The sequence below is a fragment of the Pseudopipra pipra genome, chromosome 26, assembly GCF_036250125.1.
Source record: "Pseudopipra pipra isolate bDixPip1 chromosome 26, bDixPip1.hap1, whole genome shotgun sequence".
NCBI classification, from domain to species: domain Eukaryota; kingdom Metazoa; phylum Chordata; class Aves; order Passeriformes; family Pipridae; genus Pseudopipra; species Pseudopipra pipra.
The window spans coordinates 6,338,825-6,356,445 of NC_087574.1; the positions used below are offsets into that span (position 1 = coordinate 6,338,825).

Consider the following 17,621-nt stretch of genomic DNA (forward strand, 5'->3'; position numbering starts at 1 on the left):
GGCGTGGGGACTGCGGGTTTGGGGCGAGGGGGACGTTGCCGGTACTGGGGAGAGAGGCTGCAAATTTGGGGGGGGGGTGCGGTGCCCCCGCGTGGGCATGGGGGGGGACACAACAGAGAGGGAGGAGGACACACGGGTGTGCCCGCACGCCCCTCCCTCCCCTCACCTGCGCATGCAGGTACGGGGGGTTGGTGATGGGTGAAGGAGGGGGTGCGACCCCTTTAAAAGGGGGCGTGCCCGGGTGGTGCCAAGCCCCGCCCCCGCCCCGCCCGGCCCCGCCCCCCCGGAGCGCACCGGGCCCGGTGGGGCGGCAGCCGCGGCTACGGCGGCCGGTGCGGGACATGGCGCGGCGCCGCCACCGCCCGCTGCTGCTGCCGCCGCTCCTGCCGCCCCTCCCGGCGCTGCTGCTCGGGCTCGGCCCGGTGCTGCTCGGAGCCGCCGCCGCCTTCAACCTGGACCGCACCTTCCCCGTCCTCAAGGAGGGGGGCCCCGCCGGCGCCTTGTTCGGCTTCTCGGTGGCGCTGCACCGGCAGACGGAGCGGAGGGAGCGCAGCTTGTGAGCGCGGGGAGGGGAAGGCGGTGATGCGGGGAGGGGGGCATGGTGGGGGCGGTTGGGGGTCCCGTGTGGTACGGGAGAGAGGGGAGAGCTTTACCTGTGCAGTGAACCCCCCCATGGGGGGGGTCCCCCGTGGGATGGGAGAGAGCGGGGAGGGGTCCCCGGCGGGGAAGGGTCTCCCGTGGGATGGGGGAGAGCGGGATGGGGTCGCCCGGGGCGGTGTGGGGTGGGTGCGATACCCGGTGGGGGAAGGCGAGAAGAGGTTTTACCTGTGGGGCGGGGGTGTCCCCGTGAAGTGGGGGAGGGTTCAAGGGTAGAGGTGTCCCCCGTGGATCGAAGGGGTCCCCCGTGGGATGGGATGTGCGCGGTGGGAAGAACGAGGAGAGGTTTACTTGTGAGGTTTGTGGGGGGTCCCCCATAGGGGAAGGGTCCCCCGTGGGGTGGAGAGTTGTGAGCGGTCCCTGTAAGGGTCTGGGTCGCCCGTGGGGTGGGGGAGAGCGGGGAGTGTCCCCCGTGGTGGGGGTGAGGGGTCCCCCGATGGAATGAGGGTCCCACGTGGAGTGGTGGGGGGTCCCCATGGAATGCAGAAAGGGGGGGTTCCCCATGGGAGTGGGAGGTCCCTGTGTGAGGGCAAAGGTCCCGATCCCGCCGCCGTGGGGGCGGGGGTGCACCTGGAGGAGGAGGAGGAGGTGGGAGGGGGGGCTCTGCGTGCCGGGAGAGGGGCGCCCGGGGGGCCCAGGTGCTGGGGTGGGAGTGGGGGGGACCCTCATGGCCCAGAGCCCAGGTGAGGAGGGGTCCGTACTCTACAGTGGCTCCTCGGGGGCTTGTCCCCCCCCAGTCCCCTGCTCGTGGCTTCTTTGCACCCCGTTAGTGGTGGGGTGACGCGCCCCCCCCATTGTTCCCTGGGTCCCAGTGACACGGGGAAGGGGGTCTGGCAGCACAGCGGGGACACCCCGTGTCACCCCTGCTGGGCCGGGAGCCCGACAGCCACCCCGGGAGATGGAATCCCCTCCCACCGGAGGGGTCCCGGCCGGCACCGACCCTCCCCGGGGCGGTTGCGAAGTCCCTCGTGTCCCCCCTCGGCTCCAGCCGCTCCTGGCAAGGAGGCCCCATTCCCGTTCCCGGGGAACCTGTTGGACTGTGGTTCCTGCTGCCAGGCAAAGCCCCAACAAAAGCCCTTTTCAGCCGGAGCATTCCCCGTGCGATCCCACCGCTGTCACCCGCCGTGTCCCCCCGCTGCCCCCCCGCCCTGCCAGTCCCCCACCTCCAGCATCCCTGTCCCCCATCCCTCCTGGCCGGAGATCCCTGTGGGATAGCGCTCCTCCGCAGGGCTTGGGCTGGGATTTTCCCGCTCAAGGGCACAGGTTTTTTGCTGGATCACCCTCCCGCGGAACTCCCAGCTCCAGGGGGGTCCTTGGGAGACCCGGAGGGCTCCTTTTCTTTTTTTCCATGGAGAAGGGACTGGCAGCAGCTGCTTGGACGGGAGGCATGTGCTGCTCCGCATTCCAGAGATGCATTTTGGGCCGGCGGCCCCGCCGTGGGATGGGTTGTTGTTGCTCCTGTCCCGGGAGGGAGTGAAGCTGTTCCCTGCGGAGCAGCTGGTGGGGTGCAGGACCCCTCCTCCCCCACGGGGGACACACTGGCTCCCACCCAGGGCCGGGTTCTCCCTGCTCCGGTGCCACGGGAGCAGCTGCCGGGGGGCACCGAGCTGGGGGGCCGGGCTGGCACCGGGGCAGATCGGCTCGTGTCTCCCCGACTGGCTCGGGGTTGGATTTTGGGGGGCCTTGGCCCCCCTAGGCAGGGACCTGCGATCCCTCCACCTGTGCCACGTGGCCCGTGCGAGTCCTGGCGTGATCCGGGTGGGGTGTGGAGGCTCCGCCGGCTGTGGGGGAAAGGCTTCAGAGCCGGGATCCCGCCGGGGATTTGCACCCCCATCCCCCGGGAGCCCTTTGCTGCCCGTCCCCGTGGTGGCGGGGGTTGGAATGGCGTGGGGTTCTCTCGTTCCACGGGGGTGTTGCCCCCAAACTGGGATGTCAGAGCCGTTTTAGGCGGGTGTGGCGGGGTGGCACCGATGCGGGGGTGCCCCCTGAGCGCCCCATCCCTCCCCTTTCGGAGCCGCAGCCCCATGGGTGTGCCGCCACTCCCCGTCACCCGGTGCCGGATGGAGGCTCTCCTGCCCTCTGCTCTCAGGTGCAGGGTGGGGACAGGAAAGGGACGTTTCCTGCCACCGTCCTCCCTGATACGGTCCGCGGGGAGGGGGGGTGTCCGTGCTTTTTTGGGGGGCTCACCCCGTGCCCTCGCTGCGAGGGATGACAACGGGACAAGAGGGATGCTCTTGCATGGATTCATGCCGCTGGCATTCCCAGCCTTCCGGTGGGGTGTGGAGCCGCTTCCCGGCCGGGCGCTGGCGGGGGGCCAGGCTGGCACGGCACGCCCCCCCCCTCCTTCCCCATTCCAACCCCGCCGCGTTTTTCGTGTCCCTTGCAAAGGTTTGTTTGCTCGCCCCTCCCCTGGCCAGGTGAAGGCGAGCTGGAAGCGCGGGTGTTTATCAGCCTTCCCGAGATTAGGAAACTCCTGCTGCTGCCCGTGTCCGGCCGCTCCCGTGGGCTCCGGCCGCTCCCCTGGGCTCCCGCTGGGGGAGCTGGTTCGGCCTGTGCTGGTGGGACCCGGCGAATCCAACCCTTCCCTGAGAAACACGGGGAAACTGAGGCACGGAGCATCCGTGCCAGGAAAACCGAAGACCCCCCCCGAATCTGCCCCCGGGGGGGGGGGGAGGCAGCACCCACATCTGCCCCCCTTGTGTGTGCCTCAGTTTCCCTCTGTGTGTGCCTGATGCTCGGGGGTCTTCCTGCTCCCAGCTGGGTGGTGAGGAGGAGATCGCTCTCCTGGCTGGATTCCCGGTTTTCCCTCCCCCTCGGCTGGGATTCTGTGGATTGCTGGAGCTGGCTGAGCCTTGGCCCGAGTCCGCCGGGGTCCTGTGGGGCTGTGGCTGCTTGGCAGGCAGAGGAGGGGGCGGATGTGGGGCCAGCATCCCGGGGGTCATCCATCCATCCATCCATCTGTCCGTCCTTCCGTCTGTCCAGCCATCCCTCGTGGCCTCCAGGAGCCGTTGCTGGTTTCCTGGGGGACATCAGTGGATTTGCCTGCTTAGGGCCCCCCCTTGAAGGCAGAGTGGCACTGAGGGACGATCCTCCCCTCGGAGCATTGGGGGGGTGGGATATAGTGGAGATCCCTGTTGGATGCTGATTTTGGGGGCTCAGAGGGGACCCCTCGTGGAGCTGAGCTCTCAAACCTGGAGCATCCCCCAGCCCTGGTATGAGGTGGGGAAGTTTGGGGAGGGTCCACTGTGCCATTCCTGCCTTTGCCCAGGGTGGGGGGGAGCAGGATGGGGTGTGGTGTGGAGCCCCCCCCGTCCTGCCTGCTCCTCCTGTCCTGGCACCGTCACCCCTGGGAGAGGGATGAGGTGCTCCCCACACTGCCCAGCTGCTCCCTGGGGAGGGGGCTCTGAGGCTGGGGGGGCTGCGCTGCTGTTGGGGGGAACACAACTCCCCCCCCCATTACAGTCTGTGCTGTGGTGTCTGGGTGAGATCCTCTGCCATCCTCACCTCTGTCACCCCTGCAGGAGTGGCCTCATTTTGGGGTCCTGGTGCCCAGACCCTCCCACAGCCCCCCCTTCCAGCTCAGCCAGTGCTGGCAGGGAGCCCCCCCGCCGCTGTCCAACCCCCCCAGTTTACCAGGGCGGATTAGGACGGAGCACGGCCTCACATTCCTGCCTCCCTCCCTTCCCGGCCTCCCCCTCGCGCTGCTGTTTGACCATGTCCAGCGTAATCCCAGCTCCTCGGCCCCTCACCCCAGCGGGACCGGTGCCACAAACTGGTCCCGGCCTCCCCGGGATGGGAGCTCCAGTACCCCAACCCCTGCTTCTCCAGGTAGCTGTGGGGGCCCGCGGCACCTTGGGGTGGGGGACGCCCGTGGGTGTCCCCCGTGTCTCTGGTGGGACTCCGAAGCCCCCAGCATCCCACACTCCCCCTTTTCCCAGGAGCAGAGCCTGCGGGTGGGCTGCCGTGCCGGGAAGTCTTGGCTGGAGGCAGCAGGATGCCGGAGCTGCTTGGCTTGGGTGGGCTCCCACCCCCCGGGACCTGCGGGCCGGGGGGAGCCACGGTGCTTGTTGGGAACGGCGGGGGTCTGGCTGAGCCGGGACCACCGGGGGAGCCTGGGGGCACCCCCTGCCCGGGGCACCCCCGGGGCAGCACCCGAGGGTCCCGCTGGGGTTTGGGGTGTGGGGGCAGGACCCCCCCTGGGTTCTCCCTCCAGCCCTGAGTCACAGCAGCTGCACTGAGTCACTTCCCCTCCAGGTAAGAGGGGACAATGGTGCCCCTTGTGCCCCCCTATTGTGAGGGGTGCAGGAATTAGGGGAGAGGAGAATTCCTTTGTGCTGAGCTGGAAAAAATCAGGAGGCATCATCCCCCGTTATTCCCTTCCCTTCGCAGCCAGTGGCTCCTGCTTTCCTGGGAGCAGCTGGCACCCCCATCCTGGCATTCCTGGGGGGGAAGAGGGCAGACACCCCTATTTGGGATGAGCAACGCCGTCCCCCCCACACCTGCAGCGCGGGGCTGACTCAGCCGGTGCCGCCGGTGGGGCCGTCACGGGCCGGGCGGGCGCGGGGGGGCCCCGACGTGCCGGGGCGGGGGCTGCCTGGGGGCCCACATTCCTCTGGCGCCTGGGCTTGGAGTCAGCCCGCCCGGACGTGCCCGCGCTCCCGGCCCCGCATTGCTCAGCCTTCCCGGCACTCCCTGCCCGCTGGCGACGGGATGAGGACAGCGGGGTTTGTCCCTGTCCTCGCTGGGGGCTGCGCTGGGGACTGGGCAGCTCGTTACCCCAGTGTGTCCTCACCACTGGCCGTGCTGAGGACTGGGCAGCTCGTTACCCCAGTGCCTTCTGACAAGGTCCCCATCCCACCACTACCCTTCCCAGTGTCAATGGGATGGGATCAGCAGGATTTGTCCCTGTCCTCACCAGTGGCCCTGCTGAGGACTGACCAGCTCGTTGCCCCTGTGATCGGGTCTGGGGGCTGCAGCCACTACCTGGGTGCTGTGCCCCCCACCCCGTGTCCTGCCTGCCAGGAGGGACACACTTCCTCTGCTAGCACGGCCTCCTCCACACCATTGTCCTCTCGGTCCCAAAGGAATTCCTGGCGGAAAGGCTGGCCTTTCCGGAACCCCCGGGCACACCGAGTCCTCCTGCCAGCCCCCAGCCCCAGGTCCTGCTGCTGCCGGGCTCCCTGGCATCTCCCTGGGGTGGGAGGTGTGTGGGGGTCCCTTCAGCATCAGCGTAGGGCTCTGTGGGGTGGGTGCTGCATCCAACCTGGAATGGCAATGCCCCCCCCGCATGGCAGTGCCGTGACTCAGCCGGGCCGTCCCTGCCCTTCCAGGGCTCTGAGTCACCCCCGGGATGGCGCTGCCTCCCTTGGGATGCCCAGTGCTGCCCAGATGCCTTGTGGGATGAGGGGAGCTCATCCCAGCTTGCCCTCCCCATCCCAGAGGGTTGTCCCGGCGTTCCCTGGCACGCAGGGATCGCCTGTCAGCGGGACATGGCCCAGCTGTGCCGGAGCTGTGCCGGGGGCTGTGCTGGGGCTGTGCCGGGGCTGTGCCGGGGGCTGTGCCGGGGGCTGTGCTGGGGCTGTGCTGGGGTCTGTTCTGGGGCTGTGCTAGGGTCTGTGCTGGGGCTGTGCTGGGGCTGTACCGGGGGCTGTGCTGGGGCTGTTCTGGGTCTGTTCTGGGGCTGTGCTGGGGCTGTTCTGGGGCTGTGCCGGGGCTGTGCCGGGGGCTGTGCTGGGGTCTGTTCTGGGGCTGTGCTGGGGTCTGTGCTGGGGCTGTACCGGGGGCTGTGCCGGGGGCTGTACCGGGGGCTGTGCCAGGGGGGTCGCGGCCCCGCTCCCGGCTCAAAGGTTGGCCGGGAAGGGCCGTGGGTGTTTACACAGACACGGGGGCCCCGGGGCTGGCGATGGGGTGCTGAGCAACACCTCCCACCCCAGTTTTGTTTTCTCTGAGGTTTGTGGGGTCAGCCTGACTCCTTGCACCCCACTGTGCAGCAGTATGGGGACTCACCCATGAGCCAGGGCTGGGATCAGGTTTGGGAAGGAGGGGGCAAGGAGTGAATCTGTCAGCCTGACCCCCCTGTCCTCTGAGACCTTTCAGCTCCGGAGATGGTGTTGGGGGGCTGCTATCTCCCATAATTTGGGGGTCAAGGTGTCATATGCTCCAGGTCCCCTCTGAGCACCTCCTCACCCCACCAACCCCTCCCCAGGGCGTGCCGGGCTTTCTCCCCTCCTAAAATGAGCTGGACTTTGTTGGGGCGGATGGACCTGCTGCCCCCAGCCCCCCCACCCACCTCCCTCTCTCTGTGCCCCCCAGGCTGCTGGTGGGGGCCCCCCGAGACGCGGAGCCCGTGAACGGGACCCGGACGGGCGCCGTCTACGCCTGTCCCCTCACCGCCTCCACCCGCGACTGCCAGCGCCTCGACATCGAGCTCAAGGGTACGGGAGCACCCCAGGGCACCCCAGATCCCCTCTGGGAACGGGGAGGCCCCGCTCTCACACCGTCCCTTCCCCCCCAGATGAACCGGACAAGGCCATCATCGATGACATGTGGCTGGGGGTGACGGTGGCCAGCCAGCGGCAGCCGGCGGGGAGGGTGCTGGTGAGTCCATGTGCACACACGTGTGCCACCGGGCAGAGGTGCTCCTGTCACCTCCGTGTCCCCTGGAGTGGGTGCTGTGGGGTGACGGGTGGTGGGTGCCAGTGGGGGTGAAGTGAAGCTCTTGGGTGGCGAGACAACATCCAGCTCTAGAGACCCTCACATCCTATAGACCCTCATCCCGTGGAAACCCTCACACCCTATAGATCCTCACACCCTACAGAGCACCTGTAGAGGATTACACCCTAGAGATCCCCAAATCCTATACACTTCCTATACACTTCCCTCTCCTATACACTTCCCTGCCATCCTGACACGGGGCTCAGGGCGAGGGGTTTCCCCTCCCTTCTGAGGGTGCCCCCTCCCTTCTGGGGGTGCCCCCTCCCTTTCGGGGTGCTGAGCGGCGCCCGCCGTGCCCGCAGGCCTGTGCCCACCGCTACACCAAGGTGCTGTGGTCGGGCAGCGAGGACCAGCGGCGCATGGTGGGCCGGTGCTACGTGCGGGGCAACGACCTGCGGCTGGACCTGAGCGACGAGTGGCAGACGTACCACCACGAGATGTGCAACGCCAACACCGACAGCGACGAGACCGGCATGTGCCAGATGGGCACCAGCGCCGGCTTCACCGCCAACATCATCTACTTCGGCGCGCCCGGCGCCTACAACTGGCAGGGTGAGGGCGGCTGGGGAGGGCAGGGGCGGTGCCCCCTCCCTGGGGTGCCCAAACCTGGGGGATCCCCGTCCCTGGGGTGCTCATACCCTCATACCCCCTCGTGCCCTCTGAGCACGGCGCAGGCATCCCCTTTCCTGGCGTGACTGTGCCCCCACGGGCACCTCCTTCCCCGTGGTGCCTGTGCCCCTATGGGACCCCCTTCCCCAGGGTACCTGCACCCACACGGACACCCTGTGCACATGGATGCGTTTGCACACACACACACACGTGTCCACACGGACACCCTGTGCACATGGATGCGTTTGCACACACACACACACGTGTCCACACGGACACCCTGTGCACATGGATGCGTTTGCACACACACACACACGTGTCCACACGGACACCCTGTGCACATGGATGCGTTTGCACACACACACACACGTGTCCACACGGACACCCTGTGCACATGGATGCGTTTGCACACACACACACACGTGTCCACACGGACACCCTGTGCACATGGATGCGTTTGCACACACACACACACGTGTCCACACGGACACCCTGTGCACATGGATGCGTTTGCACACACACACACACGTGTCCACACGGACACCCTGTGCACATGGATGTGTTTGCACACAGATGTGTTTGCACACACACACACACACACACACATGTGGCCACACATGTGCTCACGTGCCAGGGGAGCGGTGCCAAAGGGGGGGAGAGGGGCTGCCCCCCGTGCTGTGGGGTTGACCCCCCTCGCTGTCGCAGGCACTGACTACATGTTGCAGCGGGAGATGTGGGACCTGCACGACTTCTCCTTCCCCAACCAGAAGAACGGCAACACCTACATAGGTGGGGGCAGCGGGGCAGGGGGGGCCTCCCTGGGGGGGCTTTGGGGTGAGGAGGAGGTTGGGGGGCTGTGGGTTTAGGGGGAATGTCGGGGGGATGTTAAAGGGGTGGGAGGGTTCAGGGAGGTTTAAGGGATGGTGCGAGTGGGGTGGGATGGTGGTACCGTGAGGACGTTGGGGTGTTCAGGTGGCTTGAGGGGGTCACAGAGGGGGAATATGGGGGGGAATTTGGGGCAAGGAGGAGGTTTGGGGGCTGTGGCTTTAACGAGAATGTTGGAGGTGGATGTTAAAGGGGTGGGAGGAGTTGAGAGGCTTGGAGACCCCCGGGAATGGTGTGAGTGGGGGGCAGTGGTGGCACCGTGGTGACATCGGGGTGTTTAGGAGGTTTGAGGGGTGTCATGGAGAGTAGTTTTTGGATAGGAGGAGGTTTGGGGGTTGTAGATTTGGAGACAACCTTTGGGGTGGTTGTTAAACGGGTGGAGGGAGTTAGGGAGGCTTGGAGACCCAAGTGGTGACACCAGGGTGTGTGGAGGGCTGCAGGGGCTTGGGGTGGGGGGACATGGGGTGTGGGGGTCTCTGGAGGTCCGTGCTGTCTCCCTCTCCCTGTGGGGGTGTCGGGGGGGGTCCGTACTGTCTCCCCCTCCCTGTGGGGGTGTCGGGGGGGGTCCGTACTGTCTCCCCCTCCCTGTGGGGGTATCGGGGGGGCTCCGTACTGTCCCCCCCTCCGTGTGGGGGTGTCGGGGGGGGTCCGTACTGTCTCCCTCTCCCTGTGGGGGTGTCGGGGGGGGTCCGTACTGTCTCCCCCTCCCTGTGGGTGTGTCGGGGCACACGGGGTGTGGGGGTGTCGGGGCACACGGGGTGTGGGGGTGCCGGGGGGTCCGCGCTGCCCCCTGACGGCGGCGCTGGCACAGGGTACACGGCCGAGGTGGGCAGCGCGGTGCTGCAGCAGGACGCGGTGACCATGGTGACGGGCGCCCCCCGGTACCAGCACACGGGCGCCGTGTACCTGCTGAGCCGCAGCCCCCAGCAGAGCCTGCACAGGAGCCTCCTGCTCCCCGGCCCGCAGGTCGGCTCCTACTTCGGCAGCGCCATCGCCCTGGCAGACCTCAACAACGACGGGTGAGGGTGGGATGGGGGGCTCACCTGGGTGTCCGGGGGCTCACCTGGGGTGGGACCCCTCAGCTCCCAGGGCATCCTGCAGCTCCCAGGGGTGGGGGTCTCACCTGGGACATCCTGTAGCTCTTGGGGTAGGGAGTCTCACCTGGGGCATTGTGCAGCTTTTGGGGGTCTGGGGTCTCAGCCGGGGCACCCTGCAGCTCCCAGGGGTGGGGGTCTCACCTGGGGGCACCCTGCAGCTCACCTGGGGTCTCTGTGGGTCCTGTCATGGTGGGCACAGCTCTGGGGGTGGGGAGGTTTTTCAGGGAAGTGCTGTTTTGATGGCTCTGGGGGGTCTCCACCACTCCGGGTGTGTCGGGTGGGGCTGTGTCACAGCGCCCCAACCCCAACCGCCCCCTTGTCCCCACAGGTGGCAGGACCTGGTGGTGGGGGCTCCCTACTACTTCGAGAGGAAGCAGGAGGTGGGGGGCGCGGTGTACGTGTACATGAACGAGGTGGGGGGCTTCCAGCTGCACCCCAGCCTGGTCCTCACCGGCCCCAGCTACTCCGGGTTCGGCTTCGCCCTGGCCAGCATTGGGGATGTCAACCAGGATGGATTCCAGGGTGAGGGGCTGGGCACTGCTCTCTGGGGGGAGCTGGAGAGCCCCCCCACTGGAGGGGGCTTCGGGGGGTCCCTGGAGAGGTTTGGGGTGAAAAGATGGAGATGGGAGGGGTGCATTTAAAGTGGAGGGGAGGGGCTTGAGGGGGGAACCCCATCCCTGAGGGGCTGACCGTGCTCTTCTCCCCCCAGATATTGCTGTGGGGGCTCCTTTTGAGGGGTATGGGAAGGTCTACATCTACCACAGCAGTGCTGAGGGGCTGCAGGACAAACCCCGGCAGGTAACGGCCCCATGGGGGGGGGGACCCTTCACTGTGGGGGGTCAGGGCTCTGGACCCCCTCACTGGGGTGTCAGGGCTCTGGACCCCCTCACCGGGGTGTCAGGGTTCTGGACCCCCTCACTGGGGTGTCAGGGCTCTGGACCCCCTCACTGGAGGGGGTGTCAGGGTTCTGGACCCCCTCACCGGGGTGTCAGGGTTCCAGATATCCCCCGAGCATCCCATACTCCAGGGCAGGGTGCAGCGGGTCAGTCCCTGGATCTGTGGGGCTGGTGAGCAATGGATGACACCCCCTTGCCCCCCCAACTCCAGGTGATCAGTGGGTCAGACCTGGGCCCCACCAAAATAAAGACCTTTGGGTACTCGCTGAGTGGGGGGCTGGACGTGGACGACAATTCCTACCCGGATCTCCTGGTGGGCAGCTTGAACGAGCGGATCGTCCTGCTCAGGTACAGGGGCGGGGGGACAGGGACGGGGACAGGTGTCCTGCAGGCCCTGCCACCCCCGGCAGGGCTCAGCCCCAGTCCACCTCTGCCCAGAGCTCGCCCCGTGATCAACATCCTGGACAAGACCTTCACGGTGACCCCCAGCAAGGTGGACCCCGCTCAGTGCACACAGAAGTCCTGGTGAGCCCCCCGGGTCCCCCAGTGCCACCCCTGCTGCTGGTGGCACACCTGGCTCCACTCACGGCCCCTTTGCCCCCCCAGCATCACGGTGACCCTCTGCTTCTCCTACAACCAGAGCGCGGGGGACCCCAAGTACCAGGAGAGGATCAGTGAGTGCGGGGGGTGCGGGGGCGGCAGCGGGGCCCCCCCGGTGCTCCTGCAGGGGGGTGACATCCAGGGGAGGACGTGCACACCTGTGGGGGTGCCCAGGTGTGCGCTGGGGGCACACGCGTGTGTCACACCCTGGCCCTGCCCTCCCCGCAGCCCTGGAGTACACGCTGGAGGCGGACAAGGACCGGCACCCGCCCAGGGTGAGGTTCGCGGGGTCCCCGTCTGCCACCTACACCGGCAGCTTCACCATGCCCGACACCCGCTGCCAGGCCCAGGAGCTCCTGCTGCTGGTGAGCGGGTGGGACTGCAGTGGGAGCGGGGCTGGGGCTGCGGGACTGGCTCCTGGGGGTGGGGACAGGGATCCTGGGAATGGCAGGCTCGGGAAAGAGCGAAATCCCACCCTCTTTCCCTCCCCTTTCTTCCTCTCCCCTCCCTCCCCCCTCCATTCCTTCTCTACGTTCCTCCTTCCTTCCCTTCATCCCATCTCTCCTTCCCTCCATTCCTTCTGTCTCTCTCCACCCATCTCCTCACCCTCTCTCCCCCTTCCCTCTCCCCCTTCCCTCTCTCCCTCCCTCCATTGTTTTCTACATCCCTCCTTCCCTCCCTCCTGTGATGAGTCTCACAGCAGGCTGTGAGTAGGAGGGGATACCCCAAACGTGTCTCAGGGCTGCCTGGCTGCGGTTGGAGCTGCAGTGGGGGCCAGGGAGGGATCTGTGAGGGGCTTTTTTGTGACTCCCACCACCCCTCAGGACAACATCCGGGACAAGCTGCACCCCATCGTGCTCTCCATGAACTACTCGCTGCAGGAGAAGCCCAGAACATTCCAGCTGGGCCCCCACTCCCTCGACTCCTTCCCTGTCCTCAACCAGGACCAGTCCCACGAGAACGAGACCAAGGTGTGCCGGTGGGGAGGGGGATTCTGGGGTGTCCTGGGGGGCCACGGGGGCTCACAGGGACATCCCTGTCCCTCCAGATCGAGTTCCAGAAGGAATGTGGCTCCGACAACGAGTGCTACAGCAACCTCCAGCTCCAGAGCAGCTTCGTCACCGACCAGAACCAGCCCCTGCCCAGGTGACAGCGGGGCCCCCCATGTCCCCACCCACCCTGGGAGGAGTCCCCGTCCCGTTGGGATGTGCTGAGCCCCCCTCCGTGCACAGGCTGAACGGGACCCAGGTGCTGCAGTACAGCCGGGATGTGAGGAAGCTCTACCTGAGCATCAACATCACCAACACCCCCACCACCCCCTCCAACGGCGAGGACGCCCACGAGGCCCTGCTGAACGTCACCGTGCCCCCCAGCCTGCTGCCCTCCTCCGTCCGCCCAGTACGTGGGGGGGACCCCCAGACCCTCCCCAGCTCGGGGAGGCACCAGGAGCAAGGTGGGCTCTGCCAGGGTGTTCCTCACCCTCTTCCCCTGCCCGCAGAGCGGAGCCTGCACGTTCGGGGAGACGGTGCTGTGCGAGCTGGGAAACCCTTTTAAGAGGAACCAGAGGGTGAGTGCTCCCCCCCCATCCACCCCCAGCCTGTTTTGGGGGGTCAGCAGGCAGGTGGGGGTCTGGCTGAGCTGCTCCATGTCCCTTCTGGGTGCAGGCAGAGCTGATCATCACCTTCGAGGCCATTGGGATCATGCTGGACACACGGGAGGTCTTGGTGTGGCTGGATCTGTCCACGTGAGTGGGAACACCCTGGGAAGGAGGAGGGGGGCTGGCGGGCAGGACGGGGACCCCCTGCTCCCCCTGGGAGGGTGGAGGCTGTTGGGATGTGGGAGATGCTGATCCTGGTGCCCTGGCAGGCAGAGCACCCAGGAGGACCTGCAGCCTGTGCTCGTCAAGCTGCTGGTGGACTACAGCATCCAGTCCTCACTGAGCATGTGAGTGCAGCCGGGGTGTCCCCCCACCCCTTGGGGTGTCCCTCTGTGTCCCCTCCATCCCTTGGCATCCCCCCCACCCCTCTGTGTCCCCCCCACCTGAGCGTGGCTGTGTCGGGAGCAGGCACAGCCCCCCGTGTCCCAGGAATGGGGCAGGGGGCTGCCCCCTCTGCCCCCACGCCATTCCTGTCCCCATCCCATTCCCAGAGCCTCCTCCCATGTCCAGTCCTACTTCAGTGGGGTGGTGGTGGGCGAGTCAGCCATGAAGCAGGAGCAGGACGTGGGCAGCCCCCTCACCTTCGACTTCCAGGTGAGCCGGGGGTGGCCGGTGCCAGAGGGGGGTGGATTTGGGAATGCTGGTCTCCACCTCCCGCTCTGCTCCGCAGGTGACCACCAAGGGTGAGTCCCTGGGCTCCTTGGGCACCATCCTGCTGGGGTTTGAGTGGCCCTACGAGATCCCCAATGGTAAATGGCTCCTCTACCCCACCGAGATCCTGGTCAATGGCAACGAGAGCTGCCAGCCCCCCGGGGGGGTCATCAACCCCCTCAACCTCACCGTGAGTCACCCGCTGCTTGGCCCTGTGTCCCTGCCCCACTCCCTGGCTCCTTCCAGCCCCACAGAGCTGCCTGGGCTCTGATGGGGCTCGTGTCCCTCCCCCCAGCTCCTGCAGGACCAGGCTCCCTCCCGGCAGAGACGGGAGCTGGAGCCCCCCGAGCCAGCAGAGCCCCCCATCACCTTGGCCACCGCCAAGAAAGCCAAGTCAGAGACGGTGCTGGTGAGTAGGGGGTGAGGGGGGGTCCAGCAGCACTTTCCCCCCACTGGGACCACTGTTCCTGCTGCTTCTCGGCGCCGGTGTGGTGCTCTGGGGACTGAGCCCCCCTGAGCTCCCCCGTGTCCCCAGAGCTGCTCCGAGGGCACCGCGCGCTGTGTGTGGTTCGAGTGCCCCCTGCTCCACACCCAGCACCCCAACACCTTCACCCTGCGGGCCCGAGTCTGGAACAGCACCTTCATCGAGGTCAGTGCCTGGGGGGGCTGCAGGGGCCAGGGCTGGGCTGGGCCCGTGGGGATGGGCTTGAACAGGGCAATGAGTTTGCCGGGTCTCGGCTCAGAAGATGACACCCATCCATGTGTGTGTGTGTCCCCCTCCATCATTGGTGTCCTCCCCACGTGGTGTGTCCGTCCCTCTGTCATCCTTGTGTCCCCCATCCATCATCCATGTGTGTTCCTCTCCATCATCCATGTGTGTCCCCACCATCCATGTCCCTCCCTTCCATCATCCCTGTGTCCCACATCATCCACGTGTCCCCTAATCATCCACGTCCCCTTCTCTATCATCTGTGTCCCCCATCCCTCATCCATGTGTGTTCCTCTCTGTCACCCGTGTCCCCCCTCTCTGTCACCCATGTCCCCTCTCTGTCACTCGTGTCCCCTCTCTGTCCCCCATGTCCCCTCTCTGTCCCCTGTGTCCCAGGAGTTCCGGGACTTTGACCGGGTGAAGGTGACGGGCACCGCGACGCTGTTCCTGCGCTCCCACGTCCCCACCATCACCATGAGGAACCACACCGTGCGGGTGAGCGGCACCAGGGCCTCTCCTGGGACACGCTGGGACTCACTGGGATGCACTGGGAGCTCTGTGCCCCAACGAGGCTCTTCCCAACCCCTCCAGTTCTCCGTGGACGTGGACTCGGAACTGCAGGAGGAGCAGCCGGCCGAGATCGCGCTGTGGCTGGTGCTGGTGTCGGTGGCAGCCGGGCTGCTGCTGCTGGGGATCATCATCCTCCTCCTCTGGAAGGTGAGGGGGGGCCTGGATTCCCTTCCCAGGAAGGAGGGGGTGCAGGAGCTGTGCTGAGACCTCACAGGCTCGTGCCACTGGGGGCTGCCATCCTCCCTGCCTGGCGAGGGGTGATCGGGAGCGGCGGGTGGAAGGTTCTCCCCCCAGCTGGAAGGTGCCCCCGTGGGTGGAAGGTGCCCCCCAGGAGGAAGATGATCCTCCCAGGAGGAAGATTTTCCCCCCAGCTGGAAGGTGCCTGGCTGCAGAGCAATGAGGAAGAGGAGCACAGAGATTCCCAACTTCTCCTGGGGTGCAAAACTCTTTGGGATCCACAAAAACACCCACTCAAAGAAGGGCTGGATGATGGCACCTCCTTCCTTGTGGCTCCCTCCTCCCCCTCTGCTGCAGGGACTGGGGGACCCCCACAGCCCTCTGGGGACCCTTCAGCTCACAGGGGACCCCTGTGGCCTCCTTGAAGCCCCCACTTTCTGCCCAGGAGGGTCTGCAGGACCACCCACCCCACAGGCACTCTGGGGGGCATCTCACCCTCCGAGGGGTGACCAGGAGCCCCCCAGCCCCTCTCCAGCCCCCCCTGACCCCTGTCCCCTTTCTCGCAGTGCGGGTTCTTCCGGCGGGCCAACACCCGGGCCATGTACGAGGCCAAGGGGCAGAAGGCGGAGATGAGGATCCAGCCGTCGGAAACCGAGCGGCTGACGGACGACTACTAATGGGGGGGGCACCCCCACTGCCCCCCCGGGGCCCCTGCGCCGCCCGCTTGGTAATGCCAGCGGCATCCTCCTCCTCCTCCTCCTCTCCTCTTCCTCCTCTGTCCTGTAGGGTCGCTGTAGGGCGCGGGGTCTCTCCGAGTGGCTCCAGGAACTGCCGCTCCCTTTGCCTCTGCTCTTCGCCGCCTCGTGGGGGGTCTCTCTCCTTCTCTCCAGCCGTGCCCAGCCCCACACTGACCCCCCCGCCTTCTCTTTGCCCCCCTTCCCAGTGTGACTTCTTCCAGCGGACCCGCTACTACCGGATCATGCCCAAGTACCACGCGGTGAGGATCCGGCAGGAGCAGCGCTACCAGCCCGGGGGGCTCCTGCCCCGTCGCCGCAAGAAGCACTGGGTGACCAAGTGGCAGGAGCCGGAGAAGTACTACTGACCCCCTGACCCCCCCCAGACCCTCAGGGGACTCTGACTTTGCACAAGTGCATCTCCCCCCCCGCCCCTTCCCCGATCCCCCCCTCTTCAGATGTGGCTGCAATCCAGCGTTGGCTTCTGCACCTTCCTCTTGCACGTTCGTGCCTTGCACGCTGAGGGGGGAGACCCCTCAAATGTGCCCCCCCTTCCTCCTGTCGTGTTTCCCCAGGTGCTGCTGGGCTCACCGAGTGCCTTCACACTCCTCTCGTGTGTCCCAGACACACGTCCTGGCACGTGGGGACACGTCCTCACCCGCCAGGACCCGCTCGCCCCCCTCCCCTCATCGCTGGGTGTGGGACCCTCTGCTTTCACCCCCGGGCTGGGGCCTTTGGGAGCTCATTCCTTCCTCTTCCTCCTCCCCCGTGTGTTCACCCCGTGTTCGGACGCAGCTTTGGCTTTGGGGGGTACGGAGCATCAGGCCGTGTGTCCCCCCTGTCCCCCTCGCCCCCCACCCCCGCGGGGGGTTAAGTTATTCCATGTCTCTCGTCGGTGTTTTGGTGTTGAGTCCCAGCGTCCCGTCGGTACTTGGGGGTGAGTGGGGAGGAGGGGGTCCTGCGCCCCCCCAGCCCCTGCTCGACCCCCCCTCATTCCCTCCCCACCGGGGCCAAATAAAGCCTCGCTCTGTGATTTGTAACTTCACGTCCCCTCCGTGTCTTGGCTGACAATTGATGGAGGGGTGCTCGGGGGGAGGAAAGGAGGTTCTGGGGGGTAGGGGGCAAAAAGGAGGGGGGGCGATGATATTCCCTAGAGAGGGCGGGGGAGCGGGGGTTTTGGGGGGGTTATAGGTGTGTGGTGGGAGGGTAATACAGCGGGGGGGTAATGACGGGTCTGGGGTGGGCTCAGACGCCCCCAATCCCCCGGACAGGGCTCTGGGGTGGGCTCAGACTCCCTCCCATCTCCCTTCAGGGCTCTTGGGGGGTCCCAGGCACGGGGGGGGGGCTGGAGGGCGTTAAAGGAGGCGTGGCTAGCGCAGAGGGGCGTGGCGACCCAACTATGGGGGCGTGGTTTTCTCGATGGAGAGGCGGGACCCACATCAAGGCGAGCGGTGATTGGCGGTGGGGCGGGACCAGCGGTGAGGCAAAATTAGCATAAAGGGGCGGGTCTTCCCTCAGAGCGGGCGCTGATTGGCCTCGGGGAGGTGATTGACGTCGGGGCGGGACCAGCGGAGAGGCCTCATTGGCAAGGAGGGGGGGCGGGTGTTGCCGCAGAGCGGGCGCTGATTGGCGGCGGAGCGGTGATTGACAGCGGGGTGTGTTGTT

At 66.8% G+C, this 17,621-nt stretch overlaps 1 protein-coding gene across 2 annotated transcripts; it reads left to right on the plus strand.

The window, feature by feature from the left end:
- Positions 1-296: 296 nt before the first annotated feature.
- Positions 297-16,996, plus strand: ITGA3 (integrin subunit alpha 3). 2 transcript variants are annotated; one of them, XR_010425249.1, is made up of 26 exons: positions 297-556; positions 6,970-7,091; positions 7,172-7,254; positions 7,674-7,923; positions 8,686-8,769; positions 9,677-9,884; positions 10,291-10,484; positions 10,672-10,760; positions 11,070-11,206; positions 11,297-11,383; positions 11,465-11,532; positions 11,687-11,823; positions 12,283-12,429; positions 12,507-12,604; positions 12,691-12,856; positions 12,957-13,025; positions 13,123-13,202; positions 13,325-13,402; positions 13,607-13,709; positions 13,786-13,956; positions 14,062-14,175; positions 14,302-14,415; positions 14,872-14,970; positions 15,067-15,192; positions 15,789-15,949; positions 16,166-16,996. XR_010425249.1 is itself a non-coding variant. In XM_064636419.1 (25 exons), the coding sequence occupies exons 1-25, from the start codon at positions 342-344 to the stop codon at positions 16,322-16,324; spliced, it is 3,198 nt and encodes a 1,065-aa protein (XP_064492489.1). In that variant the 5' UTR covers positions 297-341; the 3' UTR covers positions 16,325-16,996. The 2 variants fall into 2 exon arrangements, 1 of the variants encoding a protein (XP_064492489.1); XM_064636419.1 differs by lacking the exon at positions 15,789-15,949.
- Positions 16,997-17,621: the final 625 nt, after the last annotated feature.

What these genes read in the sequence shown, in the direction of transcription:
- ITGA3 (XM_064636419.1), top strand. Translation starts at nt 342, where the DNA reads ATGGCGCGGCGCCGCCACCGCCCGCTGCTGCTGCCGCCGCTCCTGCCG. An exon ending in AGCCGGCGGGGAGGGTGCTG is followed by an intron (nt 7,255 to 7,673) that starts GTGAGTCCATGT and finishes CCGTGCCCGCAG; the next exon opens with GCCTGTGCCCACCGCTACAC. An exon ending in CAACCAGGATGGATTCCAGG is followed by an intron (nt 10,485 to 10,671) that starts GTGAGGGGCTGG and finishes TTCTCCCCCCAG; the next exon opens with ATATTGCTGTGGGGGCTCCT.